The sequence below is a fragment of the Tinamus guttatus genome, unplaced genomic scaffold, assembly GCF_059628265.1.
Source record: "Tinamus guttatus ecotype Peru unplaced genomic scaffold, ASM5962826v1 Tinamus_guttatus_pri_ptg000056l, whole genome shotgun sequence".
In the NCBI taxonomy this organism is placed as follows: Eukaryota; Metazoa; Chordata; class Aves; order Tinamiformes; family Tinamidae; genus Tinamus; species Tinamus guttatus.
The window spans coordinates 1,977,426-2,003,974 of NW_028288590.1; the positions used below are offsets into that span (position 1 = coordinate 1,977,426).

General features: G+C 41.0%; 1 protein-coding gene across 1 annotated transcript; it reads left to right on the forward strand.

The window, feature by feature from the left end:
* The first annotated feature begins 2,381 nt into the window (after nucleotides 1-2,381).
* TGS1 (trimethylguanosine synthase 1) lies at nucleotides 2,382-25,559 on the forward strand. Its single transcript, XM_088540127.1, has 13 exons — nucleotides 2,382-2,502; nucleotides 3,300-3,364; nucleotides 4,581-4,741; nucleotides 6,000-6,819; nucleotides 8,118-8,235; nucleotides 9,160-9,246; nucleotides 10,017-10,191; nucleotides 11,751-12,099; nucleotides 12,988-13,161; nucleotides 14,181-14,324; nucleotides 15,680-15,896; nucleotides 16,803-16,881; nucleotides 25,291-25,559. Exons 1-13 carry the CDS (start codon nucleotides 2,396-2,398, stop codon nucleotides 25,405-25,407), a joined length of 2,613 nt encoding a protein of 870 aa, XP_088396253.1. The 5' UTR covers nucleotides 2,382-2,395; the 3' UTR covers nucleotides 25,408-25,559.
* Nucleotides 25,560-26,549: the final 990 nt, after the last annotated feature.

The window sequence follows — 26,549 nt, forward strand, 5'->3', positions numbered from 1 at the left end:
CTTATAAATTTGCAGTAAATGATTGGGAAGGTACAGAACACAAAGCAGAAAAAAAAAGATAAACAAAAAGCATCATACATGGAAAGTGAATCAACTAGGACCAATGCATACAAATTTTTCAGGCACTCCAGCTGAATCAGTTCTTCCAAAATCTAAGAGCGTCTCCAGCAGGTTGAGGGAGGTGATCCTGCCCCTCTACTCAGCCCTGGTGAGGCCACATCTGGACTATTGTGTCCAGTTCTGGCTCCACAGTATAAGAGGGATGTGGAGCTTCTGGAGAGAGTCCAGCGCAGGGCCACAAGGATGATCAGGGGCCTGGAACATCTGCCCTATGAGGAGAGGCTGAGGGAGCTGGGCCTGTTCAGCCTGGAGAAGAGAAGCTGAGAGGGGATCTAATCAGTGTATATAAGTACCTCAAGGGAGGCAGTGAGGAGGATGGTGCTGGCCTCTTTTCAGTGGTGGCCACCGACAGAACTAGAGGTAATGGCCACAAACTGAAGCACCAAAAGTTCCACATGAACTTAAGGAAAAATTTTTAACAGTGAGGGTGACAGAGCCCTGGAACAGGCTGCCCAGAGAGGTTGTGGAGTCTCCTTCTCTGGAGATCTTCAAAACCCGCTTGGATGCCACCCTGTGCCACGTGCTCTAGGTGTCCCTGCGTATGCAGGGGGGTTGGACTAGATGATCTCTAGAGGTCCCTTCCAACCTTAAAGATTCTATGATTCTATGATCATTTCCTGCTAAAAGAGAATATAGCACATTGAGTTAAATACTCTCAAATATTTCTTTCTCTAGTGGATAACACTACAGAAAGATAACAAAACAATATTCTTGTCTTTTATAGTATGTAGTTTACAAAATGTTACTCCTTTTAAATAGTGCTCTTAATCTTGTCTTATTATCTGCTAATAAATCAAGATTTCAATAAATGCTTAGTCATTTGGTTATATATACAGATAGATAGAAAACAATGAGAAATCTTTTCTTACCAGACATTACATAAACATATAGCAAGCCCCAACTTGGCTCAAAGAGCATGTGCCTCATTTTTCCTGCACTTCACATGCACAGTAATGCACATATGCACTCATAGGATCAGAGCTCAGAATTACATATGTGGATGAAAGATAATGTAAGAATTTTATATGCATTGCATATATTTGCTTTTGTTTTACTTTTTGTAGGTAAGGGCACTATTCGCAGCATTGCTCAACTTATCATTATTGTTTTTACCTGTGTCTGTTCTGAGCACCACTTCAGAGTGTTTGCTCAGCCACTCCAGCCCTGATCCTTACTCCCAGTTTTGCTACATTTTTGTTGCAGCGTCTTTTCTTTTGGATTTTTGTTGCAATATCCTTTCCCACCCTCCTTTCTGAACACCATCAAAATGCAAATAGTCCTTTTAGGGAGTCACTGAAAGCATGAGAAATAATATAATTACAGCTAAATCAGCAAAATCTGACACAGACATTTCTACTAAAGCTCTCCAGAGTCCAATTATTCATTTTATCATTGAGGTAGCTGAGGCCTAGAAAGGCAAAGGGACCTGTCAAGAGGTCCTGGGGGAAGGCAGGAGTCACTGGAAGGTGCCAGGGGCTGAACCCTCAATCGCACTCTTGGAGCGAAGCTCAGCAGCTTTGGGGAGCATTTTAATGGATTCACTCTGTGGGAGCACTGAAAAACTGCCCCTTTCAGCCGTAACTGCTGCACCCAGCCTGGCACAGCGGGGCTGTGATGGTGGCACTGCTCTTCCTCCTCCTCCTCTTCCTCACAGACCAACCTCCTCTGTGGGCACTGTGCAAATTAACTGGAAGATTTACTGCACAGGGACCGAGGTGGGGACAGACGGCCTGAGGGACAGAGGAACTGATAGATGGACGGGCTGATGGATGGACGCAGAAACTGATGGATGGAGTGAGTGATAGACAAACTGGCTGACTGAGGGTCGGGCTGACAGGACACACTGACCGACGCACGGACTGGCAGGCAGACGGATTGACTGGCACAGAGGACGGACGGACAGATGCCCCTTTCGGGCTCATGGACAGACTGACTGACTGACACACGGCCAGGCGCGAGGCCTGCGTGACGGTGGGAGCCTGACAGGCAGCCGGAGCGGGGCACGGAGGGACGCACGGGCGCACGGCGGGACCGACTGACGGAACCGGCGGACCCGGGGCCGCAGCGGGACGCGGGCGCCCCCGCCAGGCGGCGCGGGGCCGCGGGGGGCGGGGCCGCGGGGGCGGGCGGGGCCGCGGGGGGCGGGGCCGCCGGGGCGGGGGCGTGGTCTAGGGCGAGGGGGGCGGGGACTGATGCGCTGGGGCGGGGGCGGGCGGTGCTGTTTGCGGCGGGCCGCGTGGCGCGTCACTTCCGGCGGCGCGGCCGTTGCGCGGCCATGGTGGTGGAGGCGGCGGCGGGGCGCGCGCGGCGCGTGGCGGAGCTGCTGCTGCGCGCGGGCACGGTCGGTGATATCCGCTGCCTCTGCTCCCGCGCCTTCGTCGAGTGAGTATTGGCCGCGGCGGCTCCTCGGGAGGCCGTGCGCGCGGCTAGAGCCGCGCTGGGCGCGAGGGTGCGAGCTTAGCGCGAGGGGCGCTGCAAGCCCGTGTGTTCCGCGCGCTGAAACAGTAGCCGCTGGCAGAATAAAAATACGTGAAATTAAAAAACGCCAAAGCTGCGGTGGACTCGGTGAGCGCGGCCTGGAGCAGGCGCGGGGCCCGTGTGCGCCCGGAACAGATCTGCGCGCCTGGGCCTTTCTGCCCTCGTCCAGGAAAAGCAGTTTCCTCCCCGTTGTCATGCGCTAAAGCAGCACCTTTGCCGCTGCGGTGCGCAAACTGCCGTTTCAGCTCTGCGTCTACATGGTTTTAGTGTGTTGGGATGGGTTTTCTGTGCCCTGGAAGTGGCCACAAGCTGCGAGCAGCTCTGGACAGTGAACGAGCTGCAGAAAAAAAAGAGTTTGAGGCACCCTGTGCCATAAAGGAGAAATTTCCCAACTACAGGGTGATAGAGCTGGCCCAACGGGGGCTCAGTTATAAGTGTGTGATGTCTGGCGAAAGCGCAGGAACCCAGCGTGCCTTTTCACAGTTGGGGGCAGGTTTGGACTGAGGATGTTAAAAGTGACAGGTGGAATCCTTCTTGGGTCTGGACTGATTCCCAAGTACCCCAGGTAGCAACAGCATTTTCCGGTCATCTCTTATATTGGCCTTTTACATAGTTCTTCAGTCCTTAAAATCCCATTTTTTTCCTCTGCTTTTGTTTTGATGATTATCTGCTTCAGTGATTTTTTTTTCCTTTTTTTTCAGAGATCGAAGATTATATAAACTGGGATTAAAGGGGTTCTATGTCAAAGATGACAATTATAGTACAGGTAAGGTGCTGAAATGCACTGTGATAACATGTGCAGTGATGCTTAAAAATAGTTGTGTTTGGTTATCTAAGGTGCAGCAGGACTGGGTGACTGCCAACACATATTTTTGGCTTGTTTCCACAACTTTGATTATGGGGACAGGTGAAAATTATGTAAGTTCTAAACTGTGATTCGCAGGTTACTAAAATCTTGATGTGGAGAGGTGTGTGTGATGCTTATTCCTCTCCACAGACACCCTAGCTCTGAAAGCCTCCCACCTGTAGAAAGCAGGCTGGCTCACAAGTGCCTGACCTGCTCTCAAGTAATCGCTTCTACTCCCCTAACTCAAGAAAAACTTATGTAAGTGAGGGTCTGTGGATCCTGGGTGGCCTAGGGGCACTACTGTCCTGTTGCTTCTGCCCTGTTTAGGATGTTAGTTCTTACTGATTAATCTGCTCAGCAGCAGAGTTGCTCCCAAACGTGGAGGAGAAACAGCGGTCCCGATGGGGAAGCTGAGGTTCCCATGCACACAGGGGAGTGTGCAATGAGGACCATTGGAGTTGGTTTCTTGCTCAGCATCCTTGTATTTCTGGAAGGGCAATGCTGTGGCAAATTCAGCCCCATTCCCTTGCTCTGTCTGCAGCATTCTCACATCTGCCTGTCTGAACATAATTTCTTCAGTATCTGTTTTTCTATTACTATCTTGCCAGCTCCACCATAGTGTAGTTGTTTTATTTCAAAGAAGGAAGTCTCCCCAGAAAGGACTCTCTATTAAGGCTGAGAGAATAGTGCTGCTTAGATGGAGAAAATGTGAATGGAGAGAAAAAGCAGAATCTGAACCACATTTTTGTAGATATATGACTGAATTCTTGTGAAAGTAATCATTTAAAAAGGAGCTTTGTGGTCTCTGATAATTTAGCAGTATATATATGTTGACCCCCAAAAAACCTTAAGTTTTTATTATCAAGCGATATCAAATCTGCAGTAATGTTTGGGTCCAAAACTAATATATTAAAAAAATGCATTTGTATTAATATTGCTGCTTTGATGAGCTAAATCAAGGGATGAAAGATACTATATGTATTAATAGGTTTCAAATATCTGTTAGAAACTTAAATAGGAAAGTTGCAAGTAGGAAAAGGAGGTTAAGGGGCATTTCTGATGATTTTTGTAGCCAGACTGCTTTGTTAGAGTACCAAAGTCAGATTGTGTTTATATTTCATGTAATTGTTCATAGGAGCATCTGAGGAAGAAAACGATCATCCCAATACAACATTAAAGGCGGGCACGAATCATGCATTGGAAGAAGAAGCTGAACTAGACTCGGAGGCTGAGCTTATGAAGAGTCTGGGGTTGCCTCTTCAGTTTGGTGGGCAGTCAACTCGCAGAGATTTTGTGGTAAGACTTCTGCTTTGAAGCTGCAAAAGCCAAGGGTACATCTGCCCTTCAGTTGCTGTTGAGACAGCAGTTGTGGGAAGGCAGCTGAGCTGGCTTTAAGTTGCCTGGCTTGAGCACTTCTAGCAACATAGCCATAGCAGCACTGCGGTCTCCAGGTTGTAAAAATTATCTATCAGTTTAACTAAATGTTGACTGTGCTTTATGTTTCTGCCTCTGTAGCTCTTGCTGCTAAAAAGAACTAGCTTAAAAAATGCTGATAGTAACATTTATCTTGGGACAACTGGTACTCACGAAAGTAAGTGTGGGCGTTAACAATCTCTGCTTTCGGCATCTATCTTTGGATAAAAATATAAAGCTGGGTATTTTTTGTTTGGTTTTTATTTTTTATTTTTTTTCCCCCCGTATCGCTGATGGAGAGAGCCAGGCTTTTCAAAGTATTGAATGGAACTTTTTTTCAAAGCTTGGAATGAGACTTGGGTGCTTTGCCTTTTGAGGAGAGCAGTCGAGCTGTAGAGGAAGACTAGATTGTGCTTGTATGAAAGGAAGTCTTGCAGTATCCATGTTGTCCACTTTACGGTGTAGAGCTCCCTAGAGGTGAAAAGGTACTTTGGGGCAGAGTGCTCTGGGATTGTCACCTGATGAAGTTAGTAAAAGAATAGGACAAACTTGGATTTTATTTAAAACAGTGGCACATAAATAGGTGTTCTAGGTATCTGAATTTAAACCCAGAGTATGTAATTTGTGTTGCTGCGTACATAGTAATATACTTCAAAGAACTTGAATGACAAAATAATACTTTTTTATTAGGCTACTGTTAAGCACTGTGCTTTTGCAGTCTGCATTAACATGACAATGAGGAATATGAATGAAAGGCTAGTATCAGTTCTCTGAAACCAGTTTCTTTATAGTCCACCTTGTGTCTTTGTTGGTGCAACAAAAATAAGGATTGATACAAGGATAGCTACTAATGTCTTCTATCTCAACAGAGTCTGTGATTCTACCTGTCATGTCTTGTCTTTTTACTCATGTTCTCACAGCATTTTCAGAAGTGTGTCAATGTTATGCAGCTGGGCCATATCAAAGTTGGGTTTAGGATCCTTGTAACACTGATAGCTGAATCTTTTGAAGGCAGAAAGGTTACAGTGGGGTTATGGCAAGAGGGAGGGTTACAGCAGAGGCAGAAATGTACTTAGAGGGACAAGGGAAGACTGCATACATGTTACAGGCTTCTGAATATGTTCTTTTTGTTATATTTTAGGCAATAGACAATTGTAAAAAGAGAAATAACGTGAAGATCATGAAAAAGAAGAAGAAAAAGAAAAAAGAGTTGCAGCAAAAGCACTGTAACCAATCCATTTCTGATGAGCCAGCCCTAGCTTCAGAGCAAAGTGAAGAGGGGAATAAAATTCAGGTTATAAATGAAGGGAACTGTGAAAGTCCAGAAATTCTTATTCATGATGCCTTCCAGGGTGAGCTTAAAGAAAAATGGGAGAAATACTGGAGTGAGTATGGAGAGGGCCTTCTTTGGCAGAGCTGGCTGGAGAAGCATGAAGAGTTGTCTGAGGCCACAGCAAACTCTGAGCCTTGGAACAGTCCTGATACCCAGGAAGAGTGGGAGCAGCATTACAGGGAACTGTACTGGTATTACTGGGGACAGTTTCAGTACTGGACAAGTCAAGGATGGACTACAGAGAGTTCATGCAACAACGGTGTGGAGGTTAATGGTGTAACCCAGGACACTGATCCTTTGGGAAAAATGGACTTTGTTAGCCCAGATGCTGAGTGTAAAGTGTTGAACCTGGAGCTGTCTCCGCCTAACATCAGAAGTGAGGAAGCACCTGCTTCAAGTGCTGAGCCCCACAGCGAAATTATCTCTGGGATCTCTAACATAAATCTGAACTCGGAGGAAGTGGAGCAGAGCAGGGCAGCTCCAGCAGTTACCTGTGATGATCCTCAAAAGCATTGTTCATCTGACAGTGAAAACCAGGGTTCTTCTGTTTCAAGCCAAAAGGAGCCATGTGATGGAGGAACCAGGAAAAGGAGGGCCTCCAATGACAATACAATTATTAACCAATCAGGTAATACAGAATCAGTTAAAATCGTTTCTCTTGGTATTTCTCTAAAAGAATGTGTTTAAAAACAAAATGGTGCTTTACTATGTCATTTAAAAATATGGATTGAGCATTTTTGTTGATTGATCAAGTATTTAATTGCTTTTTCTTCCCTCTGATTCTGTGAAAGATCTCTCCTGTCATACCTGTATAGTGAATGTATTCTTCATCCAGAAGTGATCTTAATGAAACATCTTTATCATAAATCATCAAAATGTAGTGGGAGAATAGTGGCATTGCCTTCTTCCCGCCCCCTCCCCCCCTTAGTATTGACATTACAGTTGCATCTTTACTGATCTGTTGTTTTACTCATTTATTTCAGATGACCAGAGAGAAAGTTCAGGTTAATGTTCTAGTGAATCTGACCTATTTAGGGTCAACTTTTTGAGGAGGAAAAAAAAAATCTGTAAATCTACAAAAAAAAAAAGTAGTTCTGTTTCTTTTTACCTTTTGTTTGAAAAATACCATACTTGTAAATAAACTCTTTTGTTGCATAATATCCTGTGGATCAGATGACTTCCAGAGGACTGTTCCAACATTAAGTCATTAATTAGCCAGCCAATTGCAGTCACCTTTATAAGCCAAACTTCATCAGTGTGCAGCTAGTGCTAACGAATGCGAGTGCTGCAGTCTATCTGCCAGTTGAAGCAGTCAGTGTTCCCTGCAAGCAGTAGAGTAACATCTTTCCTGACTGTTGCGTGGTTTCTTCTGCTGAAGGGAAATAATGGAGTATGTCAGCATCTTGATGTCAGTTTGATGGAGAGACCTTTGAGTGAATTGCTAGTGACTGTCCATGGAAGGGAAGAGCAGTCGTGCTCCCACATTGATCTTACAGTAGAGTTAGAGTGGGAGAGATGGAAGGAAAATCTCCTTTCCAACAAGAAATGAGGTAAGACATTGGAATCCTCCTCTATTAGAAGTATGTGAAAATCTTCAAGAGCTGTTCAACTGGAAACAAAATTTAAGAAACACAAAGAAGCTATTTGTAATTTGTACTCTGCAGATACTCGATCCTTCTTGGAGAGCTGAGGTATTAGAAAGCTGGGTCGTTTTAGGACTGCTAAGACCCCCCCAAGCTCGTGGGAGCTTGTATTGTGCTGGCTCCCTGAGCAAAATAAAGATTTGTGTGGTTTGGCACTGATATCGTATTTATCAGATTTAGGAAGTTAGACAATATAACTGTTTGAAAGATGTCCAAATATGCTTTTAGGGCTGGAAGATAAGGAATGTATTAGCGAAGAGATTGATCTTATCTACCTTTTCAGGTTCACAGGGTTCATATCAATCAAACTTGAAGGACAAAGAGCAATTGCCGCTTGGTGACAAGAATGAAGATGAAGAGGAAGAGCCTCCTGAAAACAGACGTACCAAGCTCAAGAGAGGGCAAGTCGTGTTTTATTTTCTCAAATGCAGGAAGGCCCAGAGCCTTCTACTGGGCTTGTCAAGTATCACTTCAGTGCAAAACCATCTGACCCTCTATCACTGTGTATCACTTTACCTGACAGCAAGCAGTTGTTATTTCTCTTCTTCCTTTGCATTAAAAAAGAATGTATGGCCTTGATACTGAGTTCTGTGCAATGTAACATTGCAGCTGTTGTACCCCTGAAGGAGATAAGATTATAAATTGGATGAAATAATTTCTTTATTTAGTATAGAAAATATGAGAACAATATTAAAAAATGTGTATCATTCAACTGAATTACGTGTTGTCAACAATATAGTGCTCTGGAAATCATAGGTAATTTCTGCCTTGCCTCAGTCATTGCTCTTTTTTAATACAGTTATAATATCAAAGGATGTAGGAATGACTCTTATTCTTTTCTCCCTTATTTACAATCTCAAAGCTGTAGGCAGGGATGGAGTAATTAACTTATAATGGTGTCACTTTATTGTCTTACAATATTTTGCAAAGAAGCTGTCAGCATAGGATTAATAATACTAGATTTAAGATATTAGGTAGATAATATTATAGTTAACGGGGGATAATAGTTGATGAAGGTAATCTGGAAATAGGGTAAATTTACCTTCTCCAGTTCTGAGTCGGACTTAGTGTTAAATGCTGTGAGAAGTAATTCAGACTGCCTGGAATATTATAACACCTGAAGATGAATGTACATTCTTAGAGTGGGGGTAAAAAGATAATGTGTTTGTCTGCATGGTGTTACCTGCCTGTGTGGTTTCAGGAGTGGTAGATCTCACTGAAGTGAGCATGTGAATGTTCTGTATAGATAAGTTTTGTAGTGGCATATATTTAAACTAAGTGATTTTTTTTTAAAAAACTTTTCTTCATCTGCATGTTTTTTCTAGTCATGAGCTGGATGTGGATGAGAATCCGATGGAAGATCCTGAGGAAACCTGTTCTATTTTGGGCTTCAAGTGTGGCACAGGACAAAAGTAATTGTTAATAGAAATTGAGCATATCTTCACATCAAAGCATTTTTTCTCAAAATTAACCTTTGCTCTTAATAAACTGTAAGCCTTTAAGGAGGGAAGTGGGGAGGAAGAGGAGGAAGGAGAGAAAGGGCAAGAGCTAAAGTTATGGAGGTAAATTAAAGAAGAGTAAGAGTGCTTTGAAGCAGAAGTACTGTTTTATGAATTAAATTGGTCTAGAAAGTATCTCTTAAATAGCAGACCCACCATTCCAGTATTATTTACCCCACTACCTTAAGTCAGAAGCAACTGAAGGCCTTGACTGCTGATGATCTCCATTTGGAGTCTTGTGAACTTAAACCATAACTTTGCTGTGTTAGAATGAGATCAGCTGCCAAGTTAATATGATGTTGCCAGTGTACTGACCACTGAAATGCCATTTTCAATGGCATGACATACAGATAGGGTGATCAGTGCTGCAGAAGCAACGTTGTAAAGTCCAGAACTGGAGCTGAGCTCTAGGGATCCTGCAAGACATTGCCAATATAAATTACTTAGTATATGTATAGATTTCAATAATAATAAATAAAAATAACAGTGCTCATGAAGGCATGTCTGCTCCGCAGCTATTGCAAGTTGTATTTATTTTCAAAGAATTTTTAGGGGGCATAAATTGCTTATAAAGAGAAAATGTAGTCTAAATCGTATTTTCCAGGCATGTACATTCATGTTAAAGCTTCCAGATTAGAAATTGGCCAGCTAAGGTGACAGTCAGTCCTTTCTTTTTATTTCAGGTATGGTGGAATTCCAGATTTCACCCACCGAAGCGTGGAGTACCTGGAGAAAAATGTAAAACTCAAGTCCAGATTTTTGGACATGCGTAAACCAAGAAAAAGCAAAAACACCCACATCTTCTTTCCAGAAGAACCTGAAAAAACATCTTGTCAAAAAAGTAAAACTTTGAAAAAGGTAGGTTTAATTGTTACTCTTTATGTAATCCAGTGATTTAACGTTTCCATTAGCTGTGCTGAATTACGAAAATTAAAAAAAATAATTGTACAGAGCAGTTGACATTTTTAAATGTCAGTTTAGTGCTCTTTATGCTTTTGCATCCTTGGGATTTTTCCTTAGCGCAGAGTAGTTAGGATAGGGTGTATGTGGGAAGACATTACAGGACACTCGGCAATATATCAAGAAGAGTGTGAGCTCAGTGTTGAAGCTATGTGAAAGTCATTCCTAGTATCTGGGTTATCATTCTTTTAGAGGTTTCTGTAGTCAGTAAAATCGTCTTTGGTTTAAAATGACATCTGAGGGAACTTGTTAGTGCTGGCATTTCAGCAGTGAGAGGAAAACAGAAAAACATATGTACAAATATGAATTAGTGCAATTCCATATTACTGTTTTTTCCAGGGTTCCTTTTATGGAAGAGGAGCAGTACACGACTTCTTCACGTGTCAATTACTCAAATAAGTGATTTGACGTAAGGTCAGGAAGGGCTTTTCATCCTGTAGGCTTGCAGCAATTCTTATTTAGTCCTGATCCTTTCTACTCTGTAACACTGTATAGCGGCATCAACTTCTTTTTTAGTACTTATATGTATTTTTCACCTCTATTCTTTTATTTTTTCTTAAGAGGTTAGTAACACAAGCGGAAGAATCTTTAAAATCTGTTACATTGGTATTTAAGCATTACCTCGCATTTTCCTGGGGTGCCTGGCGTTCACTAATACATGATTACAAAATACTGTTTTTTAGGGCTGGCACCCCGGCCCCAGGGCTGGAATTTTACTGAATTGAAATCCTGTTGATACAATTTTTGATCAAAAGCTTGACCATTGCCATCGTGCATCCAAAACCAATATAGTTCTTGGAAAACTTTAATACTTATTTGGAGGAAAAAAGTTTCCTCATACCTTCTGGTAAGGAAATCATCCTGATGCCATAGGCCTCGTGTCACACAGAGTGATAGTAATGTTTAAAGTGAGTGTCCGCATGCAGTTTTGAAGAGTTTGAACCAACATCTCATTGATGAACTTCTAATGGTGAATTTTCTACTGTGCAGTGAAATGTTTTAATACATAAATTGTTTGGTGCATTTTGGAGGTGAGGAAACTGTAATGTATGAAGTTAATTTTCCCTGTTTATCTGAAGCTGTAAGGCAGAGTATGTCATTTTTGAATGCAGATTGGAGAAAAGATAATTAAAAGGTAATAATCTTGGTCAATTGTGTTGGCAAATTTAATTATATTTATTTCATATATTAATTTGAATGATTTGCTGCATTTATTGGTTGATTTCATGGAGTTTCTTTTGCATATAGCTGGTGTCTAGTTTCTATAGACGAGTTCTTTGAAAATATTGAACATAGGGAGCAGTTAAGAACTCATATGTGCTTCTGAATATTTTGTCTGTGAGTATTTTACTCTTTTCAAAACACATGTGGTAGGTCAAAAGCATCCTGCCATGGATATAACCTATATTTTTGGACCTGGTTAACAGCACAGTCTAATTTTGATTTGACAATTCCAGGTAGAGCTGTTCCTAAAGCAAGCTGTTAAACCTCTGGAGGAAGTTGTATCCCAGAAGGCCATCCCTCAGGATAAAGTAGACAAATCTTCTACAGACAGCAGCTCAGAGGATCAGGAAAGTGTTACTGCACAGAACGTGAAATTGAATGCTGAAGAACACCAACCGCAGTCTTCCACTGTGGTTACTTGTGAACTTGGAATGAATAACCTCAAAGAGGAAACAAAAGAAATCCCGGCCAATGGCACTGATTCCCAGGATGTGGAAAGGGAGACTTGTGATTCTGGAAGGCAGTTGGTCTCTCTGGATATTCCAGATTATCTTCGGGTGGAAACAGAAGATGTAAGCCAAGGTACGTCTATTTCTTGCAGACTGGAAATGCATTGGTGATGGAATGCATGTAGTAATTTGGGAAAGGAGCTTTACTTTGCCTTTTTTTATTCTATTTATTCAAAGAGACTGTTCTTTAGTCCAAGTTCTGTGTAGTGAGGCTGTCTTAGAACTGTAGCGGTGGAACTGACTTATTCGTGAAGCACCAAACATCCCAGGTCTTTTATTTAAAAGCAATTCTTTGTAGATAAACAGCCGTTGTTGGTCCTATGCACAAATATTTAGTCCTTTTTTTTTATATCCTGTTCTTCTCTTTTAAGGGTAATTAATTTCAGGTAAATGCATGGACTTTTGGGTTTTGTTCAATTCCAGTCTTTAGGGAGGATATGGTGCTGCTATTGCTTTCTAGGAGAAAAAGTCCTCTACAGCATGAACATTTCTGTTTAACACTGTAATCTGAAAACAGAGTATTTTTTTCAGTTTTCTACATATAGTTTTGTCTTCCCACACTAGTTCAATTCCATGAATTTCTAGTGTAAAACTCTTGTCCAGATTTGTTGTTTTGTATACATATGGACTTTAAATTGGTCTGTGATCCATTTTATTCAGTGCAGCATTTGCTGCTATCAGTTGAAGAAGGTATCTAATGTGTAGAGACTGTTAAATAAGGGGTAATGTCTTGTGATGTACAGGACTGTGACAGATAAGACAGATGACCTTTTCCCCTTGTTATTTAGGGACTTTTTTTATTCTCCTTAAGCCACTGACCTGCATAATCTGCTAAACAAAAACACCACTGCTAGAATTTCTTGATTAAACTTCAGCATTTTACATCTTACCACCTTTCTACCTACTAATTACGTTCCTAGCCTATGAGACCAGTACGTGTTAACTTTTGCAGTGTTTCCAGTTGTAGGTGAAACAAAGACTGCAGAGAAGCAGCAGAAAAAAAGGAGGAGAAGGAAAAGAATCACACCGGGAGATATTCCTGCTGAGATTGCTGCTGATCCCGAGTTGGCCAAGTACTGGGCACAACGTTACAGGCTGTTCTCACGGTTTGATGAGGGAATTAAATTAGATAGAGGTGTGTCTAGTATTAAGTGTGCAGAGTGGTAGTATAAGATGTATCCAAACCTGGGACCTTTCTTAAAATTTGTTCCTTTTTTTTTTTTTTTTTTTTTTTAATAAAAGGAGCATTTACAAATGCCTGTTTGCACCTCTGAGTAAATACCATGACCCAGTGAGTAGATGAGCAAAACACTCAGGTTTAAGTTGCTCTTTCAGAATGGGACACTGCTGTTTGTGTTAGTCCTGATGTTTGCTACAGGTCGTGGAGCTCCCAAATTAGGCTTGTCGGGACTCTCAGAAATTTGCTGGCATAAAATATGCATATATTTTATGATTGTTTTGTAGAAACTTGAAATACGCTGCTGAGCCTCCTAATTTTGTCCTATTAGCATGCAGAGTCTTTCAGCAGTCATTTTTAAGCTTACTCTTTTCTATGCTTACATGGAAATTGTTTCCAAATCATTAATTCATAAGTAAATGAGCAATTAGGATTGCTGCTTTGTTGGGGGGTGGAAGTGGCGAGGGGAGGTTCTTTTTGTTTTTAAGCTTTTCTTTTTCAGTACACCCCTGTATAAACATGTAGATTATTTGGTGGACCAGATATCACTGGTGTCAGGTGTGGGAGAATGTATTTCTGGTTCTGTTTGTTATGGAGTGGAATTGTGGCTGATATGTAAATCTCTTCAGGGCTGCCTCAATGGGCTTGTCCTTGATAAGCCATGATCTTTAGCACTTAGTTCAGCAAATGTTTTGCTGAATTTCTGGCATATCTGTTCACTTCAGACGTTGCATACTTAGCAAATTGCTCTATTGACTGTTGTGCTCAGCAACTTGAAAGCCTGTAATTTCCTGGCCAAGTGTGCTAAGCAAAAATAGTTATAATTAATGTTTAGTCTTCATCTGTGTAGGTATTTTTGTTTATTTGCTTTTTTGGGGTGGGGGGGTGAGGGGAAGGAGAGAGAGAGAAGGGAGTTATTGGAGTTTTTATGTAGGTGACCTTGAAATAAGCTGCAAACACTTTCCTTTCCTCTGCAGAGGGCTGGTTTTCTGTTACTCCTGAGAAAATAGCTGAACACATTGCAGTGCGTGTCAGTCAGTCATTCGACTGCAACATTATAGTGGATGCATTTTGTGGAGTTGGAGGAAATGCTATTCAATTTGCTTTGACCTCAAAAAGGGGTAAGTAGGTGTTGCATGTAGCACTTTTCAGCCTTCCTTTTTTTTCCCTAAAGATGTAAATGTGGACTTTGTACACCTATTTTCCTTTTTTTAATGATTCTGAAGAAGCGAAAAGCTTTTTGCTTTGTCAGAATCATAATATAATCTTTATGGTTTTAGAATTGACCTATAAAACTGCTTTTGTGTTTTAAATAAGGTTAAATGTGTTGGACTTGTCAGAGCTATTTTTACATGGTTACACTTTGTGGGATGCTCTGAAGACTGTTGGTAGCGGTTGAGTTCTGTTAGCAATGCAGTCTTGCAGTGACACCACAAAGTTTTTTATTTTCCGCAGCAGTTAAGCTGAGGGTATATACTCAAAAGCAAATTACGTGTGAGTAGAGCTTAAAACAGCTTAATGGGATAATATGCAGACATAGCAGAATCAAATACAGAAAAGTGATGACTTGATACTTTAGCTTAGTTTAAGTTCCTGTTGCCATCTAATGGAAATCATGTGAATCATGACATTGTAGCACTGACTACCTGATATTTTATACTCCTCAAACACTCTGGTGGAAAATATTAGTTCATTTTACACTTCTGAGTGCTTTCTAAGCAAGAAACATGATAGTTTGCATTGCATCAAATTTGGTAGGTTATGATCCATTGTGTTTTCCGAATGTCATTTCTCTTTTTATATTTGCTGGCTAAATTATATTTCTGTGATGATGTACTACCCTTGAATCCCATCTCTTGTACTGTATTAGATTTCTTTTTAGCTTTGCTTACAGTACAGTGTGGTAGGCCCTGAGATAAATATTTGCTTTTAACAAATGGGAAGAGTAGGTTTCTAGACAACACAGCTTAAGTTGTTTTGCTTCTACCAAGATCAAAGAGAGGAGAACTTCCTCCCATAGGCAAAAACCCCCTTACCTATCCACTTCAGCTGAGATGGGATTGTCAGGGTATTGCATGTATGACATCCCAAACTGTAATATAGCCTGTCAGTGGGGGTAAAAAAAATGCTTTGTAACAGCAACCGTGTCTCCCAGACTTGACTCGGTTATTCCCCTTGCTGTTTTGTAAGTGCAGTGGTTTGGCAGTGTTTGTGAAACCTGCTGCAGAGTTGGGGGAGCTTGTTCCCCTCTGAGGAAGCATGCCTTGATTTCTATTGCAAAACTGGAATAATCCCCATTGCCGCGTGATGAAACAGACTTGTAAATGTTGAAACTACAAACCTAAAAGTACATCATCAGTGTGATCTGTATCTGGTTGCTACACAAGAACATCTTTATTCTGATAATTTATTTTGGCAATTGGGTAGCGCCTGTCTGACAATTTGATAGCTTGTTTCCTCTCACCTTGATTTGCAGTGATCGCCATTGATATCGATCCTGAGAAACTCACCCTTGCACGGAACAACGCCCAAGTGTATGGTGTGGCAGAGCACATCGAGTTCATCTGTGGGGACTTCATGGTGCTGGCTGCCCAGCTCAAAGCAGATGTCGTGTTTCTGAGCCCTCCGTGGGGAGGGCCTGACTATGCCACTGCTGAAGTCTTTGATATTCAAACTATGATTTGTCCCGATGGATATCCTTTGATTTGTGTGTGTCTGTAGCCACAATTCCCAGTCGTTTACAGAGAGTTTTCCCTCTGTCTCTCCAACAGGCTGACTTGCAGTGCTATTAACTGCACTTGAAATTGCAGATGTGTCTCATTTGTTTAGCCCCCACTTCCCTGCAAGACCTCAGCTATATGAAGTTGATTTCCTTAAGGAAAAAGGAAAAAGCTATGCTTTAAAAACTGTGTCAGTTATTCATAAATGGGGGGGGGGGGGAAACCTCTTGAAGACTTCTAATAACCTAAGGACATCACATGCATGAATACTTTAACTCCTTTATGTTTTATGAAAATATACTGATGTCATCAGGTAGACACATGGTGTGTGTATCTATAGGCAACAAAGTTACATGAGCTATGAATTTGCAATTAATTCCATTTTTACTCAATTAATGAAGGGCACATTTTATTTAAAATAGTTTCTTCAGACTATTTAAATTACAGCACTTGCCTGTGACTTGGGAAAGCACAGGAAAATGTAGACAAAATACTAATCCTTTCACTCAATGCATAAAATACAAGTGATTTATTTACAGTGTTGGTCAGCTCTCATTCAGTGGCGGTGTTAGTATGTTATTTTCAAATATAAAGTGCTGTTTATGTAGTATAGTAGGTCTATAGTATATAGCAAAATGAGTTATAGTGTAGTTGCTTTTCTAGTTTTACGAGGCAATAGTGGTCAAAGAGACTTTCTGTTGTTTGGACAATATAAATTCCTATGCTGTGGAATGGTATGACTTGCACACGAAAAAGTCTAGCTACAAATTTATTTGCTTAAATGTTGCTGAATTTGAGGCGTGCTTTCAAAATGTGTGGATTTAAAACAACTTCTCCCTCGCCTTTGTTTTTGTGTTTTTTTCCTTTACTGGTTTCTACATTTGAAATTTTCAGGCTCTCCAAGATGATCACCAACAACATTGTGTATTTCCTGCCTCGGAACGCAGACATCGACCAGGTGGGTTGCTAATGACTTATAAAAAGCTCGGCTGGTTCAAAACGCAGGTATTGGCCCAAATTAGACTGAACTGGGTATATTCCTCTTAAAGCTTGGTTTCAATACTTCTGACACGATAAGTAAGAGTAGTGAATTATTTCCATGATTTTGATATTGTCCCTTCACAGAGCATGAACTTCAAGTATAGAAGGTCCAAAGCCAGTATATTTCTGTGTGAATTGGACAGACATACTATTGATAAATAGAAATAATTTATTTTAACTAGCTCATTATGGTAAGGTGCAGCATTCTAAATCTTCATGGCTTTCAGTTTATGGAGAAGCTGCAGGTAATCACTGAAATACTATTTTGATAGGTAGATCAGTAGGTTCTCAAGAGACAAATGTCTTGCTTTTAGAAGTGGGATTGATGCTGTCCACACAGATATGTGGTTACATATGAACTGCTTGTGTTGAAGTGGTCACATGAGTTAGTTTATCACTGACTTCATAAACACAATTGGTTTCACTAGTGTATGTTTTTTTATTAGAAATCTTTGTTTTAAAAAAAATTATACCTGCTTGGTTGCTAAGCTTATTGAAGCAGAATGTTAAATTTAGTCATTTGTGTACTGACAGAAATATTCCAGTCAAATATTTTTTTGAAAGTAATTATATGACTTTAGCACTTCCCTGAGTGTCTGGTTTAGTTTCCTCTGTATATTTTCTATGTTAATTATGTTTTTTAGATTTTAAGCACAGAAGGGAGAAGTGAGATATTCTGATCACCTGATATATGGAGGCCATAGAAGTTCCCCAAATTATTTCCTGCTTTTCCAAAAGCTCTATCTTACCTACAGCAGATGAGGTCTCAGGCCACATCTGTTCTGCAGAACAGACTGTGCCAGACAGTTGACTTGAAAAACAGGCTAAAATTCACATGACTTATGTATGGTGCAGTGTGCACACACTCTGTACACAGTGCCTTTTGCTCAGCAGGTGACTATTTGGCTGCATTTTATATTTTAAGCTGGTAAAAAGTCAAAATAGTTTATGAATCTCTGAATAGGAACCTTATCTTTAGGCAGAGTTTGTCTAGTTTTGACTGCTAACCACTGCATTTTATCAAGCATTTTATTCGCCCAAAGAAGAGCCAGCTTACCAGGCTTTTGTTCTGCTCATGAGCACTTGATGCTAGATCTACACGTGGACAAAGGCATCTGAATTTCACCTCTGTTCCCACCAAAGCATCCAAGAGTGCAGTCATCTGTCCTGTGCCGATTTTTACAAATGCTTCCTCTCCTCTGGTGTGTTGCTGAAATCTTCTAGCTCCCCTCAAGAGCCTGCAATTCTGCAAATGTCCAGGAATACCTTGGTCTTAGTGGTGCTGAACAGCTCAGCACCTCTATGTGGTTGGGAGCTGAGTCTTTTGCTTCGCCCGGATCCCAGGCCATTTGTCTGGATGTTGTTGGTGTGCTCTGAATAATCTTGGATGTGTATCCACAGTTTGACTTCACGCTGAGCTGCAAGTCAGAGAGAATTTAGCTGCAATTCCCTAGCCTTCAGGACTAGGCAGCCTAATACACTTATAAGGTGGCAATGGATCAGATTTAAGTATTTTGCCTAGCCTCACTAGCTGGCTTTGGCTCTGCAAGCAAGATATGTTTTATCAATTAAAATTGATTTAAAAGCTGTTTTAGTGTCATTGCAAACCTCCAGGAAGGCATTTACACTGACTGTACCAGCTAGTGTATCAGTGTCAGCTCACTTGTCCAACCAGTAAAGCTCAATAGAATCAAGCTCAACCGATCGAGCCCAAATAGAAATAAATGCCCAGCAATTAGAAGCAACCTTATAGTAAAATTATTATTTAGCCTTTAGTTATGGTGGTGCAAATCTAGTGGAATAAACATGCTTACTTCTACAGTTGGATAGCTAATGTGGAACAGGGAATGTTGGAAAACACTAATGTGAAAGCAGGTAGTAGCTAATCTTGACCTCGGTGGTTCTGAGGATGCTGTGCATTGCTTTATCATTGGCAAGATCAACAATACTGTTCCACACGATTTCTATTACAATTTTGTTATTTTTATTAGTATAGAGCTAGTCTTGTAGGGAGAACATAATCCTTTACTTGCACTGAAATTCTCTGAGGTCAAGAAGAGGAAAAAACTTTCTTATTCCTGCCTCGAGAGGGAGCAGCAAGCCAGGAGAAATGTGGCTGATGCATTTACAAGAAATCTGAAACGTTTCCCTTGATTGCGTTGAATCGCTTTGCTCATGCTCCTATACTTGTCCAGAACTTGTAGTATAGAGGTCTAGTTTTAGGTCAAATCATTCTTTTATAAAGCATTCTTTCCAGTTAACAAATCTTCAGGAACCATTATATAGATATGTAAGAATACAAAGTTTTGTTATGAGGTGCATTAATGCTTCACTATGTGTGACATCCTTGCTAATAGCAATCCCTTTGCCATGTCTTTACACGTGAGTTATTTTTAATCTTTTTCACATTCTTTAAAAAGAAAAAGGTAGTTCTGGGGAGAGCTGCCAATGGTGTGTTTGCCCGCCAATGGTATGTTTAAAAAAAAAAAAAAAAAAAAACACAACACTACTTGGAATTCCTTAGCAGTAGAAAATAATTTGGGATCAAAGTGTCAAATGTAATTCTGATTTAAATGGGCAAATCTTTGCTAGTAACGTGAAGTCTAGCAGAACCTTAAGAAAAACTTTGATAGTTGAAAACTTACTGATGACAATTAATGATGTTAATTTAAACTGATGTTGCTTAATATATATATTTTATTAGAGATGGAGCCCTTTTGTTTTTTTTTCCTGTTTCATAATGTGATGTTAATATTATTCCTGTTTTTTTTAATTGAAAAGAATGCCTTTTCCTGTTAGATTTGCTACTAAATCTTTTGCAAAATTTCCTCTTCGTTTCGAAGAATAATATTCTGCTTTCTTTTAATCATCTTAAAGTATTACTTCTTCATTAACCTTTTACTGCAGTAAATTGTTAACACAGTTTTTACTGCTGGGAGAACTGTTAGCTGGTCATTGCTGCGCACATGAGTTGTAGCTTGTGTAATGCTGGCAGGTGAAAGACACTTGTGCTTGAAATCCCGCATGGAAGACCATGACAGGCCCAATGCTTTCAGGCTGAGAAGTGTTTATGTGTATGCAGATATTAGGTACTTCGGTATCTGCAGGAAGAGCTTTCTCCTGTGCTTACCATTTCAGAGAAACCCTCAGGGGTTTTAGCTTAAGCCAGTGCTGAGAAAAGTCTTGTTCTATCCTTTAAGGCTGAGTAAAGGCTAGGGGCAGGGGGTGTGGGTTTTTTTCTTTTCAAAGATAAGACTGTAGCACTTCAATCCACATTTTCCACAACCACATCACTCTGAGGGATGAAAGAGCCCACTTCAAAACTGCCTTTGCAAGTGGCTAGAAGAGAGGCGCTGATGCAGCTTTTGCAGCGCGTGGCCTCGCGGAGGCGGCTGTGATGGGCTCTGTTACCGCGGGCGCAGCAGCGGCGCCGCTACGACGGCGCGGGGCGAACGCTGCCGTGTGCCGCGTGTCACTGCGGCCCCACGGGGTGACCTGGGCTCTGCGAGGGAGGACGCTGCGGCACCAGCAGGTTGTTCACAGGCTGGCGTGGGGTTTGCAACCCCGCTAATACTGTTTATGGCCCCTCCCAACCTCAACTGCTCTGTGATTCTGTGTATTCTCCCACATGATTTCTACTGATGGAGTAGAACTACATAAACCAAGAAAGTAATGCAAACTGTAAACATTTCTCAAATTAAGCGATTTGCTTATTGTCAGCCACTAGTAAGTCACAGGCTGCCTTATCAGTTGTCCTGTTTGTTTTGCCTAGATACGTAAAACGGTTCTGGCTAGGAAAGCCTTCCAGGCTGAATTTTATTCACTCAAGACATCTGGTTTTAAAAACTGAAGCAGCTTAGAGAGATGACAAAAATTTTAGTTAGCTTTTGTGCACAGTTAATGCTTTTTAAACCTGTTACTTTTCCAGACTTCTTCCTGCTTCTGTATTTTTAGCTTTGTGTACACAGTTACTATTTGCACATTTGGCAAGTGGTCAAATTGGGTAGGTTTTGGAGACTTTCCTTGTCGTGATAGTTGTTTAAAATTTAGTAGAATGTACTTTGTCCTTGCTAGAAATTTTGCTTTTCTAATGTTGGGCTCATGGCTCTGTTTTGTGTTCCGAAATTTGTCATAAGAAATACAATATCCTTTGTTTGTCGTCCAATGCTTCAAATAATTGGCTTTCCCCGTAATTACTTTGCCTAGTCTGCTTTTTAGCCTGATAGTCATAAGAATACATATAGAACAAGTGCTTTTGTTCCCATTTATCTTAATAGTTTTGAGAGAAGGCAGTTAGAAACAACAGCCTTGCTCTGAAACTCTAGCTCCTAGATGTAAAAAGTGAGTGTTTCTTTTTGAAATTCCATTTATAACAAATGACTGATCAACAAAGAGTGTAAAGATAGGCAAAATTTGAGCTTTTGCTTATTTGGAGTTCTTGTTTGCTTGTTTTTTTCCACTTGTATTACTGCAGCTGCAGAAAACCATGCCAGATAGACAATTTAACAAAATTATGCATGGAAAAAAATTTAATCAAGAAATAGATTATAGTGGTGCTATATAATAATATATAAGTGATAGAAGGTTGATGTGTTACGGTACTTCTGGATCCTTCCCTTTAGCTGTGATTTTTGGGTGCGATTTGCGACTGATGGCGCAGGGAAATGCAGCCTTCTAAGCAATGTTGTGTTTATTCCTGAATGAATGTAAAGGCGAGCAAAGCAGGAAGACCCCAGGAGCTAATCTTAAATTAATTGGACTTTGCTTGTAAAATGCTCGAGTATTACAGGAGTTGACAGGTAAAGGGTAGATGTATTTTGTAGGCTGATGTTTTCTTAGCAGAACATAAACTTGTAGCTGCAGCAGAAAGCTGCAGCTGTCGTGTTAATTTCCTCTTTTAACCAGCCCATCTCACTTGCGGGCATTTTCCATCTTTGAGCAAAGAGAAAGATAACATAACCCCTGCACCACCATCCTATACACTGTCAGAGTAACACTTCTGGTTTTAAATCTTCCCAAAACTCATAGTACTCAAATGCAGAAATTTAGCTTGCCCACCTCAAGCTTTAAAGATATTCTAGCCTGTCAGAGCTAATGCAGCTGTGTAGCATGGCTTTATTCACCAGAGTGTGGGCTGGCAAAAATACTGCCCGAGAGCATGACTGCCCTAGTTCTACCATGTTGAGTCCAAACAACACGAATTGAGGGTTTTTCCCTAAACTTGAGGTTTTGGGTTTTTTTTTCCTTTTTTCTTTCTTTTTTCTTTTTTTCCTGGTTTTAGTGGTATTGGCTAAAGTGACATGAGTTACAGTTCTATGAGTTACTGTTATTGTGTTGTTGTTATTACTGTTATTACTGTTATTGTATTGTTAATTAGACAAAAAGTTTATTTCCTGTAGCCCAGGAAACTTTGAAGGGACAGACTGGCATCATCAAGAGAATTCTGTTCAACAGTATAACTGAACATTATAAAGTAAATTTACGCCCTCAGACACTTGTGCTTCTGAAATAATCTTCCATGCTCCTTTGCCTTTTCATGTTTCTTTTCTGATGACGTTTACTAAACTTAGTATCAGACTTGTTGTCTGGATTCTTAGTGCTGTGTGACTGTTTCCGTAGCTGTAGAATAATTCTATTAATAGTCCTTGAATTTAGGAAATGAGCATCAGGTGAGGGGCGTCAGAGCTCTTAACTGAAGTTACTTCCTTTCCCTCTCCACAGGGAGGAGTGTGGAAAGTTCAGAATTACTGAATGGAACAAGAAGGGCGAGTTGGTGGCAGTGGGGACTTGCATACAGGTTTTTGGACAGGGTGAGGAGGTGGCCAGGGAGGTTTTGCACTTCTGGTTCCCTGGCGCCCTAGGGGAGGGACTCCCAGCCAAGGGATTCTGCGTGTTTTAACAGAGGAGTCTGGTGAGTGTCTGCACAGGTGAAGATCAGCACGGGAAGGAACTAGGGAAAATTTTGGATTAGTCCAGTTCAATTTTTTTAGTAACTTCAGAAGTCTTTCCATACTCTTCCTTGTAATTCACTTTAAGAATGGGAGTTATATGTGGATATTTCTAAAAATAGATGAGCACCTTTGTTTATTCAAAACACTGTCAAAAAAATCTGCTTGTTATTTTTAGATGGTGTCCCTCCACCAATTTAATATATAAGGGTTTTTTGTACAGCAGTTTTTGCCTCGTTAAGCTGTCAGGGTTCATTGAACTCTCTGAGGAAAACTTTCAGGCTGGCAACTTGTGCATAATTAAATTTGCAACCTCCAGTAACTTAGGAGTGAAGCCTGCTGCAAAGTATTTGCAATTTTTTCCTCTGAATGTCGGCTGTTCCACTTGAGTGACGAGCACCTTCTTAGTGAGCCCAGCTTATTTGTTTGGACCTCCCGTTAATAGGAGAAGCTGAGAAATTAGTATTGAGCTAATAGGATTTCAAGAGGAAAGCTATATAGTTCATGGCATTCTGGAGGTTTTTGTACTGAATCTTAATTTCCCTATGAAATTTATGCCTATGTACTCATTAGAACTTGTCACATTTAGGTTTTCAGATATTTTTAGTAGTCATTTTCAATTAGTCTTCATTATCCTGCGTTTAATACTTTGAGCCTTTAAACTCCAAAAAGCCTTAAAAAGATATAACGCATGGGACTTCCCAGCTGTCCTTCACTAAATACCATGTCTTAGAAGAAGGAGCAGCATAGCAGTTGTTCCTGTATTTGGTCTGCAAAGTGAAGGTTTAGTAAATAGTTATTTAATATGAATGCATTAGTTTTGCTTAGACACGCTTTTAGTGCTACAAATTGTGCCCTGAAATTCAGGCATACAGAACCCCTACAAAGTATTTTCAGTATTACTAAATTGACAAATCCAATTAATATTTTAGACTTAAATATAGTTTTTAAAATAAAAGCATTTAAAGGTTTTTTGAAATGGTCATTCCATCTTTTATTTGTAATAAAAGGTACAAAATTAATGTCTCTTTCTTAAAAAGTGTAAATTCCTCTGCCAAGTTAATGGCTTTTAGAATTTCAAGTAAGAAAAGATAAGTCATGAAATTAACATTCCTGATCCCTTGCCAGTTTCAGATTCCTGTGCTATTTATAAACCAGCCAGCTTCTGCTTTTTTACTTAAGTGGCAGGTTCCTTTTTGACAAGAACATAGAGATTTTTTCCTTATTAGCATTAAACTGAAGGATGAGGAGGCTGCTCCTGCCTTTGTTTTTGTCTGCAAATATTAAAAGAAAAAGTAAACACCTGTTTCAGATAAGTGTGGTAATTTTCTGGGCATGTCAGTAGAGGTTCAAAGTACAATATGGATTAATCTGTCATTTCCTCTCAGTGGTACGCAGGTCTTTTTAGCTTACAGTAAAATAGAGGAAGTTCAATATATTTATTTAAAACCTGCAGGGTCTCAGAGGAGTTGACAAGTGTTAGTGATACCAGCTAAAACTGCAAATACAGCTTGCTGTACCGGGGACTCGCGGGTTTGAGGATCAGTTAAAATTTGCTGCAGGTTTGTGGACCCTGATCAGGTTTTGGCTGCACAGAAACGATTTGCATCCACTTGGCATGTGGAACAGAGGCTCTTCCCAACACGCACCCGATCCCGCAGGCCGGAGCGGGAGGGAAAGTGGCGCCCTCGGTTGCGCCTGGGCCAGGCTGGGGCCGCCGGCCCTGCACATGCGGCCCAGCTCTCGCTGCCTGCCCCGCTCCCCGGTCCTGGCCGCTGCCAGTGGTTTTACCTGAGCACAGTTTGAGGTTCAAATGCACCCACCAACCACGGCAACAAAAATCCTTCAACTGATTTGTGGGACCTTTATACTGTGTGGTTTTTTTTTTTTTTTTTTTTTTTGCGCAGCCCTTTTTGGTGCAACCCTTACTTCCTGGCTTTAAGTCTCATTTTCACATGTCCTTTGCTCCCTCCCCACAAAAATAAAAGAAAAAACTTTGCACTTTTGACACTTTCCTGGCACAATTTGCAGCTTGCTCTTTGCTGTTGAAGGCAAGCAGCAAGGTTTCCCAAAGCACCTCTGCAGTAAACCCAGGGGTGACAGAGTGCTCTAGCTTTTGAGCAGTGGCGATTTATCTTGTTACTGAAGTCCTGTTACTTTCATGTCTTGGAGGGTGGGGAAACTGAGTGACAAAACCACTAACCACTTCTGTAAGCAGAGAATGACACGAATTAAAAACTAGAGGTATTAGATGACAAGAAATACCATCACCAGTATTAATACAGCAGAGATGCGCTTTAGGCAGTGTTTTAGATGAATGAAAGTTTTGCTTTACTTTTTTCATGTACATTGACTGCTTTTCATTCTTTCTTTTTTAGGTTGCTTCCTTAGCAGGGCCAGGAGGGAAAGTTGAAATAGAACAGAATTTTCTCAATAACAAACTGAAGACAATAACTGCTTATTTTGGTGATCTAATAAGACATGATGTCTCTTGAATTTCTAAACATGACCTTTGTGATTTCCTGTTTGTATAAGCATTTTTACAGCTAGCTTGTCAAAAATGACTTGAGCCTGTTTTCTGGTGTAATTTTTGTTCTGAAAAAGTATTTGTTTATTGCTACTGTCAATAAATCTTTATAATAATTTTGATAATACTAAAACTACATTTTTAATGAATATAGGAAAAAACCTTCATAGAATGCAGCCTTTTAAGTTCAATTTCCTCTAATTGAACGGAGTTCAGGACTTCTTTATAACTCTCAGATGTGCTACGTCAGTATTCCATTTGGAATAGTCAAAGTGTCAAAAAGACTAATCTGGAATTGTCAGAGTGTCAAGAATTATGGTTAATGCTTAAGAACAACACTGTCCATATAGGATATAGAATGCTCAGATATACCACAAGGTAGAGCTTTGTGTTACCCTCTCTGCTCACTTGGAAACCTTCTCAGTTTTTCTTTATAACATGAGGAGCTACAGACTGATTATAGTGACTTCGTCAGCTTGTTGCAGCTGAGGGGCAGAACTAGGTGTGTGGCACAAGTACAAAGCTCGCAGCAGTGCAGAACCCTGTTTTTCTCTCTTTTTTTTTTTTTTTCTCCTCTCCCTGCCCATCCTCTTTGTTACCAAGAGGCTTTGAGGAGCTTTTCTGCCCCCCGGGTTTCCTGTGCACCACACCTGCCTCCAGGACCTGTGTCCTCCCTTGTTGACGCCTTGGCTCCCCCATCGCAGGCAGCAGCTGCAGGATGAGAGGCCGATGCTACGCGCCGGGCCGCGGCCCTGCCTGCCGCGTGCTGCGGCACTGGGGTCTCCCCAGAGCCTGTGGGAGCTGTTGGATATCTGCATCCAAGGGAAATCCAGACTGCACGATGGAAGAAGAGTCTCCAAGGCAAAGCTCCTGCAGCGTTTGCTTCAGTCAGGAAATCCTGCTGGGGAGCTAGGATGGGTCAGGTACCTGGTGCCCTTCAGGCAGGGCCTGGCGATGCCTCGCGTTGGAATAGGCCTGGAGTGAGACCTGGGACCGGTTTCGAGCCTGTTTCTGAGGCAGGAGTGCAGGGATATAAAGCCTGATATGGAAGCTAGAAAAGACTGAGCTGTGTGACCAGAATTGTACTGACCAAGCAAACCCTATAAAATA

Excerpts from the sequence above, each read along its gene's own strand:
- TGS1 (XM_088540127.1), top strand. The coding sequence starts at position 2,396 with ATGGTGGTGGAGGCGGCGGCGGGGCGCGCGCGGCGCGTGGCGGAGCTG. Across the intron at positions 6,820-8,117 it reads TACAATTATTAACCAATCAG|GTTCACAGGGTTCATATCAA; the intron begins GTAATACAGAAT and ends CTACCTTTTCAG. Across the intron at positions 15,897-16,802 it reads ACTATGATTTGTCCCGATGG|ATTTGAAATTTTCAGGCTCT; the intron begins ATATCCTTTGAT and ends ACTGGTTTCTAC.